Source organism: Dermochelys coriacea, chromosome 5 (assembly GCF_009764565.3).
Source record: "Dermochelys coriacea isolate rDerCor1 chromosome 5, rDerCor1.pri.v4, whole genome shotgun sequence".
NCBI classification, from domain to species: domain Eukaryota; kingdom Metazoa; phylum Chordata; order Testudines; family Dermochelyidae; genus Dermochelys; species Dermochelys coriacea.
This window is the reverse complement of record NC_050072.1, coordinates 92,651,796-92,665,058: the sequence shown is the minus strand read 5'-3', so window position 1 is coordinate 92,665,058 and position 13,263 is coordinate 92,651,796. Positions and strand designations below refer to the sequence as shown.

General features: G+C 41.9%; 1 protein-coding gene across 4 annotated transcripts in view; it reads left to right on the top strand.

Annotated features, from left to right (window-relative positions):
* NTRK2 (neurotrophic receptor tyrosine kinase 2) overlaps positions 1-13,263 on the top strand; it is a 290,683-nt gene that overhangs the window by 26,369 nt on the left and 251,051 nt on the right. For all 4 annotated transcript variants that reach the window (XM_038402301.2, XM_038402302.2, XM_043514505.1 and 1 more), the window contains exons 4-5: positions 20-91; positions 9,719-9,787. In XM_038402301.2, coding sequence (XP_038258229.1) covers positions 20-91; positions 9,719-9,787 — 141 coding nt within the window. The remainder of the gene's footprint in view (positions 1-19; positions 92-9,718; positions 9,788-13,263) is intronic.

Here is a 13,263-nt window from a genome sequence, read left to right as displayed (position 1 = left end):
ACATTATATGTTTTCACAGAACCGTGGTGGATTCAGGCTTAAAGTTTGTGTCCCGTCAGGCATTTCTGAAAAACACCAACCTGCAGTACATGTGAGTCAGAACAGCTAATGTCTTGTAGGTCAGAACTACCCAGAGTTTATTACTTCCCTTCCCTTTCTTCTCATTCTCCTGGTATAAAGTGTTTTAAAGAAGGAGGTGTTTAAGGATCTTTTGCTAATAACTTTGGCATAAAAGTGGAACTGTATTAGAAGCAAGTGGTGCGGGGGCAGCCTGTTAATTTTGTTGTGCTGGATCATTTCTGCTTTGGACTTGGCAAAGGATGAGTAATCCAGAGTTCTCTGTGAAAACACCTCAGAAAAATGACCAGCTCAGTTTCTTCTGTTTTTGTCGGTTTGCTTACATGTCCCTGAAGAAGATATATGCCTGTCAGTTTGGGCTTGTCTACACAGTGTGTTAGTCCGCACTAAAGGGGTGTAAATGCTAGTCCACACCAACATGTCACACACTAACTGGCCCATGTGGATTCTGCTGTGGTACAGTAAAAGTTCCCTGGTGAACATTAAAGTAATACTGTCTGGGACCACGTTAACACACACTAAGGGGTTTTTAGCACGTGCCACATGGACGAGTTAGTGTGCGATATGCTGGTGAGGAGAATTTACATTTCCCCAGTGCAGACCTATGCACAGTGTAGACAAGCCCTTTGAGAAACAGAGCTGAACTCATTCCTACTTCTCATATTTAGGATTGTGGTCTCAATTTCGCAAGGTGCTGAAATGAGCAGCGGAGGTTTAGCACATTACATGAACTCTAATTCAGGAAAGCATTCAAGTAAGTGCATAAGTCTATCACTATTCAGCAAAGCTCTTAAGCACCTTCTTAACTTTAGGCATGTGTATGAGTGAATCAATGAGACTTAAGCACAGGTATTAAGTTAAGCAGGTGCTTGATTGAGTGCTTTGTGTAATAGAGATGGATTGCTGAATTGGGGCCAGGACTGGGTGCTGTTATACTACAATAAATTCCCTTTCTGCAATTTTGTTTTCCAAGAAAAATATGTCATAGAAGGATAAAATTAATAGTAATTTAACCAAAAACATATGATATCTCAATTTGCTGGTAGCAGTAGTAGGCTGTTACCTCTTATGTGGCCAAACTATGAGAGGAAGAATGTAACACACATTTTACAGGCATGTTAAATTATTTCATCTAGTCGTTAATAAAACAAATTGCTTTGACCAGAGCCATACCAATGCATAACCATAGAGATACCATATAAAGTAAGAGCTACTAGTTCAGTATATACTTGCTTTTCCTGTGACAATTGGTCATTAAATTATGATTTCCTTCTGAGCACTGATACAATAGGGATTAGTAATCTTGCCAAACATAAAATGCCTGGGTAAGACTGAAAATGATTACTTAGTGCCCCTTGTTATATTTACAATAGATGAGCCAAAGTGACAGCACAATTAGCATGAAGGTAGTTCTGCCTAGGCCTTTGGATTTATTATTTCTGTAGAAAAATTCATTTGTTTATTCTTTACATGATTTCTTAATGATTTTAAAATAAACTTCCCAAAGAGCCTGTTGTTTCAATGTCTGGGTCCATTGAAATCAGTGGCAACGCTCCTGTTGACGTCACTGGGAACAGGATGGACCCTGAGATGTGGTCTGGGCAATGAAAATTGTGAAAAAATGAAATCAGTCATGTTTAAATAATAGTAACCTTCTCAGCAAAAGACTAAGGAAAAGCTTACATTTCATTTTAAAGCAAAAGTTTATGTCTAGCCATTTGGAGTTTGTTGCCATTTTTTTTTACATACAAATATTCTTATGAAGATTAATGCTAATTGTAAGAACTTTAATTTTGCTAATAAAAATGTTACGGCTGTAATCCTCTCACAGGAGAAATCTTTAATGCAGTCACAAGGCTTCACTAAAAAATAAACACTGTATTCTTACAACATAAATAATAATAGCATATAATAATATCAGATGCTAATGAATCTGCTAACACACAGCTATTTAAATGCTTTTTGGCATCTACTTATTTTCTGGGCCAAACCTTTGTAGCCAAAATACCTTTCCACAACTGATGTTTGATGATTAAGGTTCAGTAATAATGTAAACAACAGAAAGTGAAATGCTCCAATAGATATCACTTAAATGTAATTAAGAGCCTTGCTAGTTTAATTCTGGTATTCTCATTGACCTTAGACTCAAATTACTCAACAATCACCTTTAAAAGCTATTAAACAGTACTGTTGTAGCAATGCTGTAATTTATAAACTCAGCAGAAGTAACAATATTTTTAATAGACCTGTTAAATACACTTCCTTTATATTATATTAATACCTTTAAATGTAGCAATAAAGGTCACAAGTAGTGAATATTTACTAAAACATTAAAAAGCCATTGTCATGTACCAAGAATGTACATAATTGCATACATTTTATATATTCAAATCTACTTTGGTGTTTTTAGTGTGCTATCACCGTGGTAGCCGAGTGCTGTGGACTTGACTAGATTAAGAAAAGAGATCTACATTAGCTATATATCTAAACCCTGGTCTATACTAGATGTTGAGGTTGAATTTAGCAGCGTTAAATCGATTTAACCCTGCATCTGCCCACATGACGAAGCCCTTTTTTTCCGACTTAAAGGGCTCTTAAAATCGATTTCCTTACTCCACCCCTGAGAAGGGGATTAGCACTGAAATCGGTTTTGCTGGGTCAAATTTGGGGTACTGTGGATGCAATTAGACGGTATTGGCCTCCGGGAGCTATCCCAGAGTGCTCCATTGTGACCGCTCTGGACAGCATTCTCAACTCAGATGCACTGACCAGGTAGACAGGAAAAGGCCCGCGAACTTTTGAATTTCAATTTCCTGTTTGGCCAGTGTGGCAAGCTGCAGGTGACCATGCAGAGCTCATCAGCAGAGGTGACCATGATGGAGTCCCAGAATCACAAGAGAGCTCCAGCATGGACCGAACGGGAGGTACGGGATCTGATCGCTGTATGGGGAGAGGAATCCATGCTATCAGAACTACGTTCCAGTTTTCGAAATGCCAAAACATTTGAGAAAATCTCCCAGAGCATGAAGGACAGAGGCCATAACAGGGACCCAAAGCAGTGCCGCATGAAACTTAAGGAGCTGAGGCAAGCCTACCAGAAAACCAGAAAGGCGAACGGCCACTCTGGGTTAGAGCCTCAAACATGCCGCTTCTATGATGAGCCGCATGCCATTTTAGGGGGTTCAGCCACCACTACTCCAGCCGTGTTGTTTGACTCCTTCAATGGAGATGGAGGCAACACGGAAGCAGGTTTTGGGGACGAGGAAGACGATGATGATGAGGTTGTAAATAGCTCACAGCAAAAAAGTGGAGAAACCGGTTTTCCTGACAGCCAGAAACTGTTTCTCATCCTGGACCTGGAGCCAGTACCCCCCGAACCCACCCAAGGCTGCCTCCCGGACCCGCCAGGTGGAGAAGGGACCTCTGGTGAGTGTACCTTTTTAAAATACTATACAAGGTTTAAAAGCCAGCATGTTTAATGATTAATTTGCCCTGGTATTTGTGGTTCTCCTGGATATACTCCCAAAGGCTTTGCAAAAAGTTTCTGGGGAGGGCAGCCTTATTCCATCCACCATGGTAGGACACTTTACCACTCCAGACCAGTAGCACGTACTCTGGAATCATTGTAGAACAAAGCATTGCCGTGTATGTTTGCTGGCATTCAAACAACAGTCGTTCTTTATCTCTCTCTGTTATCCCCAGGAGAGTGATATCATTCCTGGTCACCTGGTTGAAATAGGGTGCTTTTCTTAAGGGGACATTCAGAGGTGCCCATTCCTGCTGGGCTGTTTGCCTATGGCTGAACAAAAATGTTCCCCGCTGTTAACCACGGGGGGGGGGGAGGCAAAATGCGACCTTGTAACGAAAGCACATGTGCTATATATGTAATGTTAACAGCAAGGTTTACTGTGAAAGAGTGTACCCATTGTACTATAAAATGTACATAAAATGTAATATAAAATTTTAAATACCACTGTCCCTTTTTTTTTTCTCCACCAGCTGCATGTGTTTCAAGGATCACAGGATCTTCTCCTTCCCAGAGGCTAGCGAAGATTAGAAGGCGAAAAGAAAGCACTCACAATTAAATGTTCTCTGAGCTCATGCTGTCCTCCCTCAATGACAAAGCACAGATGAATGCGTGGAGGCAGACAATGTCAGAGTGCAGGAAAGCACAAAATGACAGGGAGGAGAGGTGGTGGGCTGAAGAGAGGGCTGAAGCTGAAAGGTGGCGGAAGCATGATGAGAGGAGGCAGGATTCAATGCTGAGTCTGCTGGAGAATCAAACTAATATGCTCCAGTGTATGGTTGAGCTGCAGGAAAGGCAGCAGGAGCACAGACTGCTGCTACAGCCCCTGTGTAACCAACCGCCCTCCTCCCCAAGTTCCATAGCCTCCTCACCCAGACACCCAAGAACGCAGTGGAGGGGCCTCCGGCCACCCAGCCACTCCACCCCAGAGGATTGCCCAAGTAACAGAAGACTGGCATTCAATAAGTTTTAAAGTTTTAAACTTTTGAAGTGCTGTGTGGCCTTGTCCTTCCCTTCTCCACCACCCCTCCTGGGCTACCTTGGTAATTATCCCCCTATTTGTGTGATGAATTAATAAAGAATGCATGAATGTGAAGCAACAATGACTTTATTGTCTCTGCAAGCGATGATCCAAAGGGAGGTGGGGAGGGTGGTTAGCTTACAGGGAAGTAGAGTGAACCAAGGTGCGGGGGTTTCATCAAGGAGAAACAAACAGAACTTTCACACCGTAGTCTGGCCAGTCATGAAACTGGTTTTCAAAGCTTCTCTGATGCGCACCGCACCCTCCTGTGCTCTTCTAACCGCCCTGGTGTCTGGCTGTGCATAACCAGCAGCCAGGCGATTTGCCTCAACCTCCCACCCTGCCATAAATGTCTCCCCTTTACTCTCACAGATATTGTGGAGCGCACAGCAAGCAGTAAGAACAGTAGGAATATTGGTTTCGCTGAGGTCTGAGTCAGTAAACTGCGCCAGCGCACTTTTAAACGTCCAGATGCACATTCTACCACCATTCTGCACTTGTTCAGCCTGTAGTTGAACAGCTCCTGACTACTTTCCAGGCTGCCTATGTATGGCTTCATGAGCCATGGCATTAAGGGGTAGGCTGGGTCCCCAAGGATAACTATAGGCATTTCAACATCCCCAATGGTTATTTTCTGGTCTGGGAAGAAAGTCCTTTCCTGCAGCTTTTGAAACAGACCAGAGTTCCTGAAGATGCGAGTGTCATGTACCTTTCCTGGCCATCCCACGTTGATGTTGGTGAAATGTCCCTTGTGATCCACCAGTACTTGCAGCACTATTGAAAAGTACCCCTTGCGGTTTATGTACTCGCTAGCTTGGTGCTCCGGTGCCCCGTCTATGGCCCCACCACAGTTAGGGAATCCCATTGCAGCAAAGCCATCCACTATGACCTGCACATTTCCCAGGGTCACTACCCTTGATATCAGCAGATCTTTGATTGCGTTGGCTACTTGCATCACAGCAGCCCCCACAGTAGATTTGCCCACTCCAAATTGATTCCCGACTGACCAGTAACTGTCTGGCATTGCAAGATTCCACAGGGCTATTGCCACTCGCTTCTCAACTGTGAGGGCTGCTCTCATCTTGGTATTCTTGTGCCTCAGGGCAGGGGAAAGCAAGTTACAAAGTTCCATGAAAGTGCCCTTATGCATGCAAAAGTTTCGCAGCCACTGGGAATCGTCCCAAACCGCAACACTCTGCGATCCCACCAGTCTGTGCTTTTTTCCCAGGCCCAGAATTGGTGTTCCACACCATGATGCCCACATTGCCAGGGTATGTGCTTTGAGAGAAGTTTGTGTCCATGTCCTCATCACTCTCGTAACTGTGCTGATGTCGCCTACTCGCCTGGTTTCGCTTTGCCAGGTTCTGGTGTTGCATATACTGCTGGATAATGTGTGTGGTGTTTAATGTGCTCCTAATTGCCAAAGTGATCTGAGCGGGCTCCATGCTTGCCGTGGTATGGCGTCTGCACAGAAAAAAGGCGTGGAACGATTGTCTACTGTTGCCCTGAAGGAGGGAGGGGCGACTGACGACATGGCTTACAGGGTTGGCTTACAGGGAATTAAAATCAACAAAGGGGGTGGCTTTGCGAGAAACTGAATGGCCACCTCAAGGATAGAACTCAAAACCTCAAGGATAGAACTCAAAACTGGGTTTAGCAGGCTGTTGATTTCACAGAGGGAGGGAGGGAGGAGAAAATGAATACAAAACAAATCTGATCTATTTCTTGTTTTGAGCCACTTCATCTATCTTTATACATCTTGCTGGCAGCAGTCTGTGCAGTACGACCGCTAGCCATCGTCACCTCCTGGGTGCTTGGCAGAAGACAGTGCAGTATGACTGCTGGCCATCATCTTCTGCTGGCTGCAGATTAAAAGACAGTGCACTTCCAGTAGGACTCAGTCGCCATGAGACAAAACAAGAGAAATGACCTGGCTGAGTCACTCCCAAGTTTGCCCAGGCACCCAGTTAAAAGAGTACCCAGGACTACATCGACGATGGCTAAAGTCATACTGCACTGTCTGCTGCCAAAAGGCAATAAACTGCTGCTGTGTAGCAATGCAGTAATACGTCTGCCAGCACCCAGGAAACATATGGTGATGGTTAGCTGAGCGGGCTCCATGCTTGCTGTGGTATGGCATCTGCATAGGTAACTCAAGAAAAAAGGCACAAAACGATTGTCTGCCCTGGCTTTTATGGAGGGAGGGAGGGAGGGAAGGGGGGGCCTGACGATATGTATCCAGAACCACCCGCGACAATGTTTTAGCCCCATCAGGCACTGGAATTTCTACCCAGAATTCAAATGGGTGGTGGAGACTGCGGGAACTGTGGGATAGCTACCCACAGTGCAAAGCTCCAGAAGTCAACAGTTTCCTCAGTACTGTGGACACAGTCTGCCAACTACATGCACTTAGAGCATTTGTGTGGGGACACACACACTCAACTGTATAAAAACGCTTTCTACAAAACCGACTTCTATAAATTCGACCTAACTTTCTAGTGTAGACATACCCTAACCCTGACCTAACTACAGCCTTTCTCCTTTTCCCTGTTGTGTAAATACAGGCTAACACTTTTTATCTTGATATAGCTGGTTGAGATTGGCCTCAGGCTCCTCGCTAGAGTTGACCTTGAACAGCTAAATCAAGGTTAACAGTGCTAACGTGCATCTACAGTAGGGAACAGTTTTAGGTTAGGTTGGGATTAGCTAACACATGTTTAGTAACAGGAACTGGGAAGTTGATCTGATTTTTTTTTTTTAATCACAGTCTAAATGTGCAGTACAAGGGGTTTTTTTTGTGTGTTTTTGTGATCAAATGAGAAACGGATCGGAAGTAGAGTGCATGAAGCTGGTTTAACCCTATTTTTGCCTCCCCTCCCTCATCTTCTCTTTACTTCTCACGCTGTTGAGCACAGTTTAGCTGTAGCTCAGGATCTAGGCCCTTAATTCTAAGCTAACAAAGTCTAATGTGTGTATATACCTACTGTTGAGGATGCTAGCCATAATAATTCTTTACTATGATATAGAACTGAGGAGCTAACTTATAATTACCCTTCCAGAAAAAAACAACTGTGTCTTTACCAACCATCTAGTAACCCTGGACTATGTCTATTCACTTACTGTGGATTGAAGGGACCAAAGAAGAGATTTTAGTAATCAATATAAACTGCTCAGTTTATGGAAAATATATATAACAATAAATATACTGACATAATATAGTTCAAGATGATATATATAACGTAGGGCTCAAGAATTTCAATTGAATTACCTGTCAGTTTGAAAAATCTGAAGGCCCTTAACTGCACAGAAGAAAAGACTAGTCATAAAGCCCTAAATGTGTCAGCCCATAACCAAGAATGCAGTTGAGCATTTTTGTTATTGTTTTCCATAAATACAGCGAGCCTCATTCTGATCTTATGTGCACTGGCATAAGTCAGAAGTAACTCCACTGAAGCTACTTGGCTGGTGTAAGCGAAAGGAGAGTCAGGCCCATGGAGTTTCTTATAATTTTTCAAAATTGTGATTCATAAAGGCGGCATAATCCTTGCTCCTGTGAGTAGCCTAACTTAAATCAGTGGACCAAATTCTCCTCAGCCTTGCACCTTACCTAGTTAGGTTAAGTTAGGTTAGGCTAGGTTAAGGTGCAAGGCAGTGGAGGATCAGGCCCACTGATTTGAATGAGTTAAGTACTATTCATATAGGCATGGCTTGCAGTACTGGGCCCTAAAGCACTGGGTCACCTAACCTCCAGTCTCCTAACACAGAGTTTGTCTAGCTCATAGAAAGAAGTTAAGGTTCGGTCAGGATTAGCTAACATGTGGTAGCTAACTCTTACCTACCCACAACATCTTCCCTGGTGTAGATGCAAATTACACCTTTAGCCTTGATTTATCTGGGCAAGATCAAATCTAGGGAGCGCTAAGGCAGACCATGACCAATTAAATCAAGGTTAAAGGTGTAACTACATTAATCCATGGTTTAAGTGCAGATTTCAATGCAACATTAACTATGGAGCCCCTCTCGTGCCTTCGTAATACTGTATAAAATGCATATGGTATTTTGGCTCATAATATTAATTTGCACTGGGCTGTTGGCAGTGTTACAGTTTACTGTTGCTCTCTATACCATTAATTAGTGCACTGAAAGAACCACAAGAAAAAGTACCCCTTTTCTGATTTGTGGAGGAAAGGTGGGGAACATTTTTTTACAGGTTTGGGAGTGAGGCATTTCTGATTAAGATGAACATTTCTCTATCCTAAAAAACTTGGAAAGAACCTTTCAGTTAATTATATTTGGAAGCAGTAAATGCTTAATTGACATAAAACCCCCTAATGTTAGCATTTTACAATTTTCCTTTTGATCTCTCTCTTATTGCACACACGGTTTGAAAAGAATAACTAAAAGGCTTATAGAAAAGGAGTACTTGTGACACCTTAGAGACTAACAAATTTATTAGAGCATAAGCTTTCGTGAGCTACAGCTCACTTCACCAAATGCATCCGATGAAGTGAGCTGTAGCTCACGAAAGCTTATGCTCTAATAAATTTGTTAGTCTCTAAGGTGCCACAAGTACTCCTTTTCTTTTTGCGAATACAGACTAACACGGCTGCTACTCTGAAACCTGTCATTAAAAGGCTTATGTTGAGGATGTGTGCAAGCATGTGGTTGGGGCTAGGTGAGCGCAGAGTGCAGTGCAGGCTTTCTCAAAGAGGGTATGGGAAACACCCATTTTGCTTATGGATATATTGGAATGTAACCAACATCTGGACTTTACACAGGTCCTTTTGAAATGAAATCCACTGTTTTTTGCATGGCTAGAAGTGCTGAAAGGTGAAAATTTTGTCCACTGTTGAACTTGTTTATGAAGCTAGCCATCAAAACAAGGTGCATGTTGGATTAGGAATCTTCAAAGCCATATTGGGCTATCAGAAGAATTTAGATCCCTATCCATCTCCTGTTGAACTCAGTGGAAGGAAACCTACAGATTTTCTTGGTGGTTAGATTGGGCTCAATTTTCAAAACAACACTGTTTCTATATTTTGGTTATGAAAACCAGAAATACTAATAAAATCTAATGTTCTGTTTTCTCACAGTAATTTCTCCAGAAACAAGCTCTCGAGTTTGTATAAGAAGACTTTTCGCCATCTGAATTTGTCTGATCTGTAAGTAGTGAGGTGTTGTTTTTAGATGAAGATTATTTGTGTGTTAGAAATAGAATAGCAGTCTAAGAGCTTTTAGGGCTTGATCCATTGAAGTCAATGGGTACCACTGACTTTAGTGGGGCCAGAGTTTCATCCCATGTCTTTAGAAAATATAAGTTGTCTTTGGATGATGACATTGTTTAAAAAGGTATTAATTTAATGCAATACTGGAGCAAAACACCATGACATTTGCTTTCTCTCCAGTGCAACACAAATTAATCTGTGGATAAAACTTGCTTTTCCTCATCAGCTTTAAAATGTTCTATTCTGAAATAGTTTCACATGAAACTATTGGTTTTTGGATTAATGAAGGTGGAAGCCTGAAGTACCTTCTCTCTGTAGTATAGTAAAAAATTAACCACTTGCAGATCTTCATGTTAAGTGTTTTCCTCATTTTCTTGTATTTTACTGGCCTTGCAGCAGTTGTGTGTTTGGCCATTCAACGTTTTTCTTTTCCTGAAAACAAAATTGTTCTGAACTGAAATAGATTTTACATTACAAATATTCTATAGGCATGTGGTTAACATACATTTTGCTTATTCTGGTTGTTTAAACTATGCATCTATATTCTAGGCTCTTTTAAGTAGGATGTATGTATATGTATTAACATAGAACTTTCTCATATTTAATCATAAGTGGAAAAAGAGCTGTATAATACTTCTGGCGTAGTAATTATTGGTATTCCTGTTTATAGGTTGGGTTAACCTACACACAGAAGAGGTTAAGTATTTGGGCCCTGGTTTTTAGGGTTTGCTCCGCTCAGTGTTGCCACACCTAACCACTTAAGGAGCCTGCAGGCCAGGGGAATTGTCAGTCACGAGGTAGGCATCCAGATTCCCCATACAATGCGTGGGGAGCATTAGGTGCCTAAAGAAGGGACTTTCAGAAGCCAGTAAGCTGAACAGGTTGTTCTGAAATGGGAAGGTTTCTGGTTTCTCAGAGCTCAGTACAAGATCAGGGCCCTGGAGATATAAAGTAGACAAGTCAGAAATATTAGCCAAGAAGAATGGGTTGTAATCTCAGACATCTTTTGGAGTATGTTCTCATTTCAGTATAGGAAAAATGAAGTGCACAAATCCCTGGAACCAAAATGAGATTATGCCCCGTAGGTATGTTCTGTTGATGATTAAGGTAGTGTAATCATTCTACAGTCCACGAACTTCATTCACTGGAATTTTCTTTCATAATTTGGTAATCACTGAGCATTCAAATGGAAAGAATAGCTAGTTGCAAAATGCTTCCATTTGATCTGTTCTGTTAGGTATCTGTAATTTTTTCTAAAATTCCAAACACTCCTTACATTCCTCTCTCTGCAGCTGTCCATCCAAAAAAGGCACTTTTACCTGACATCTGTCAATAACTTTCACCTCTATATTTGGTAGCTGATATCATCTCAGCAATAAAGATGATACTGTTTAAATTGGTGCACAGTATCTTAATGCACAAAGCAAGCTGTTGAAGCAAAAACATATTGCCTGGGGTTCTCTTAGTGTTACTGAACAACTAGGAAAAGTTGGAGCCATTTTTGCCCCCTGGATTTCACAAGCGTAACTGATAGCCTGATTTGGCTCAGGGTGACTGTGAAAAAGTACTGACTTCAATTCTAAGCCCAAATTCTGCAGGCATTTATGACAGTACATAGCTGAAATTACTCCACTGTATTAAATTGAATAATTTCAGTTTACACATGAGCTATACTGACCTCCTCTGGACCGCTCTGTTATCAGGTGACCAATTTCTTATAGGTGTCACGGTTGAACTGGGTTTTGAAAGAGGTTTGAAGGTTCAAAGGTAGTAATTTACAAGTTAATTCAGTGAGATCACAGTGGATCATGTTGATCTTTTTGAAGATGTTAGTGTGATCCTGTGCAAAGGAAGAAGAGGGCTCAAGATTGGACTGTCGGAGGGAATTGAAGATTCTAAATAAGCAAGAGGGGTTGTGGGAATTCAGTTCAATGAAGGGTTTTAGGAATTCAATTCCATGCGGGTAGAAAAGTAGTGCTTATTGGCAAAGCGTCTGGCAGAAGTGGAGTAGGAGAGAATACATTTTAATGTAATCATGGGATTTATGCCATCAACAGTTTTGGAGCAGGGACAGAGGAAATGGATGTTAAGAGTGAGCCAGGGTTAGGAAAAATGGAGTAATACTACTTCCCTACCTCATAGCACATTGCAAGAATAAATGATTAATGTTTGCGGTGGTTAGATACTACAGTGCTGCAGGGCCATATAAGAAGATAGAGAGACAGGATGTAGAGCTAAGATAGGTATTTGTAGAGGTGAGAAGGCATGTGGGAACAGGGATGGTGGGGAGAGAGGAGGATATAGAGTTGGTAGTGGTAAAGTGGGGAGGACAGAATGGATGAAGGTGAGAGAGGAAAAGCAGGAAAGTGGAAGAGACAGTGAGCTAGGGAAGAGGTAGGATGTGCCTGTTGGAAAAGCAGTGGGAAGACATGGTATCAGTAGGACAGTAAAACTGTTGTACAGTTGATCAGACAATAGGGTGGCAAATAGATTAACAAGTACAGGAGATAATTGACATCGGTGAGAATCCAAAGAATGGAGGGAAAACTGAATATTGGAGGCGGGATCTGAAGGATAGAATGTTGCCCATAAATAGCTTGTGAGAAGCTTGCTTTAAATCTGACTTGTGGGTGTATTCTTGATAGAAGGCACTTGAATCAAAGTGTAAGTGAATGCAATTTCAGACCAGGGTGAGCTGGATGTTCTCCAAACTCTGGGGAGAAGGGAAAGAGAAGCCACTTTGAAAGGATTCTGCTTTTAAAACAAAATTGTAGCTGCAACTGCAGAATTACAGCAAATGAGATGAAAATGTTTAATTGCTACTCACTGAGCCAGTAAGCGCATGGAAGGGACAATCATGCTTCTATTCCTCCCTTTTCTGCAGAATGTCACCATGGTTTGACTCCCATGGGAAATTAAATCACATTTAAAACAATGGAAGAAAACAGTTGCCTGGTTATTATTAACCAAAGCAGAGATTTTTAAAAAGAAATTCTTATTCACACAAGTAGTGTCATTGAAATCAACTGGATGACTTGTGCTAATATAAATTATCCACACGAAGGTGTTGCAGCTCAGGTAGACAGACTCACACTAGCTCTGCTTGAGCTAGTGTGCTAAAAATAGCTGTGTTGATGGTTTTAGCATGGGTGGCAGCTTGGGCTAGTCACCTGAGTACAAACCCACCCAGAACCCTAGGTATGCACCCGGAGTTGACACCCCGTTACCTCTGGCTACATTGCTATTTTTAGAATGCTAGCTTAAATAGAGCTAATGCATATCTATCTACCTGAGCTGGGAAGCACACTCGCAGCTGCAGTGTAGATGTACCTTATGTGTGAAACTTGGGGAAACATGTTACTTTTCTGGGAAACTGACTCATGGGTTTGTCTTGATTTTCTACAAATTTGACA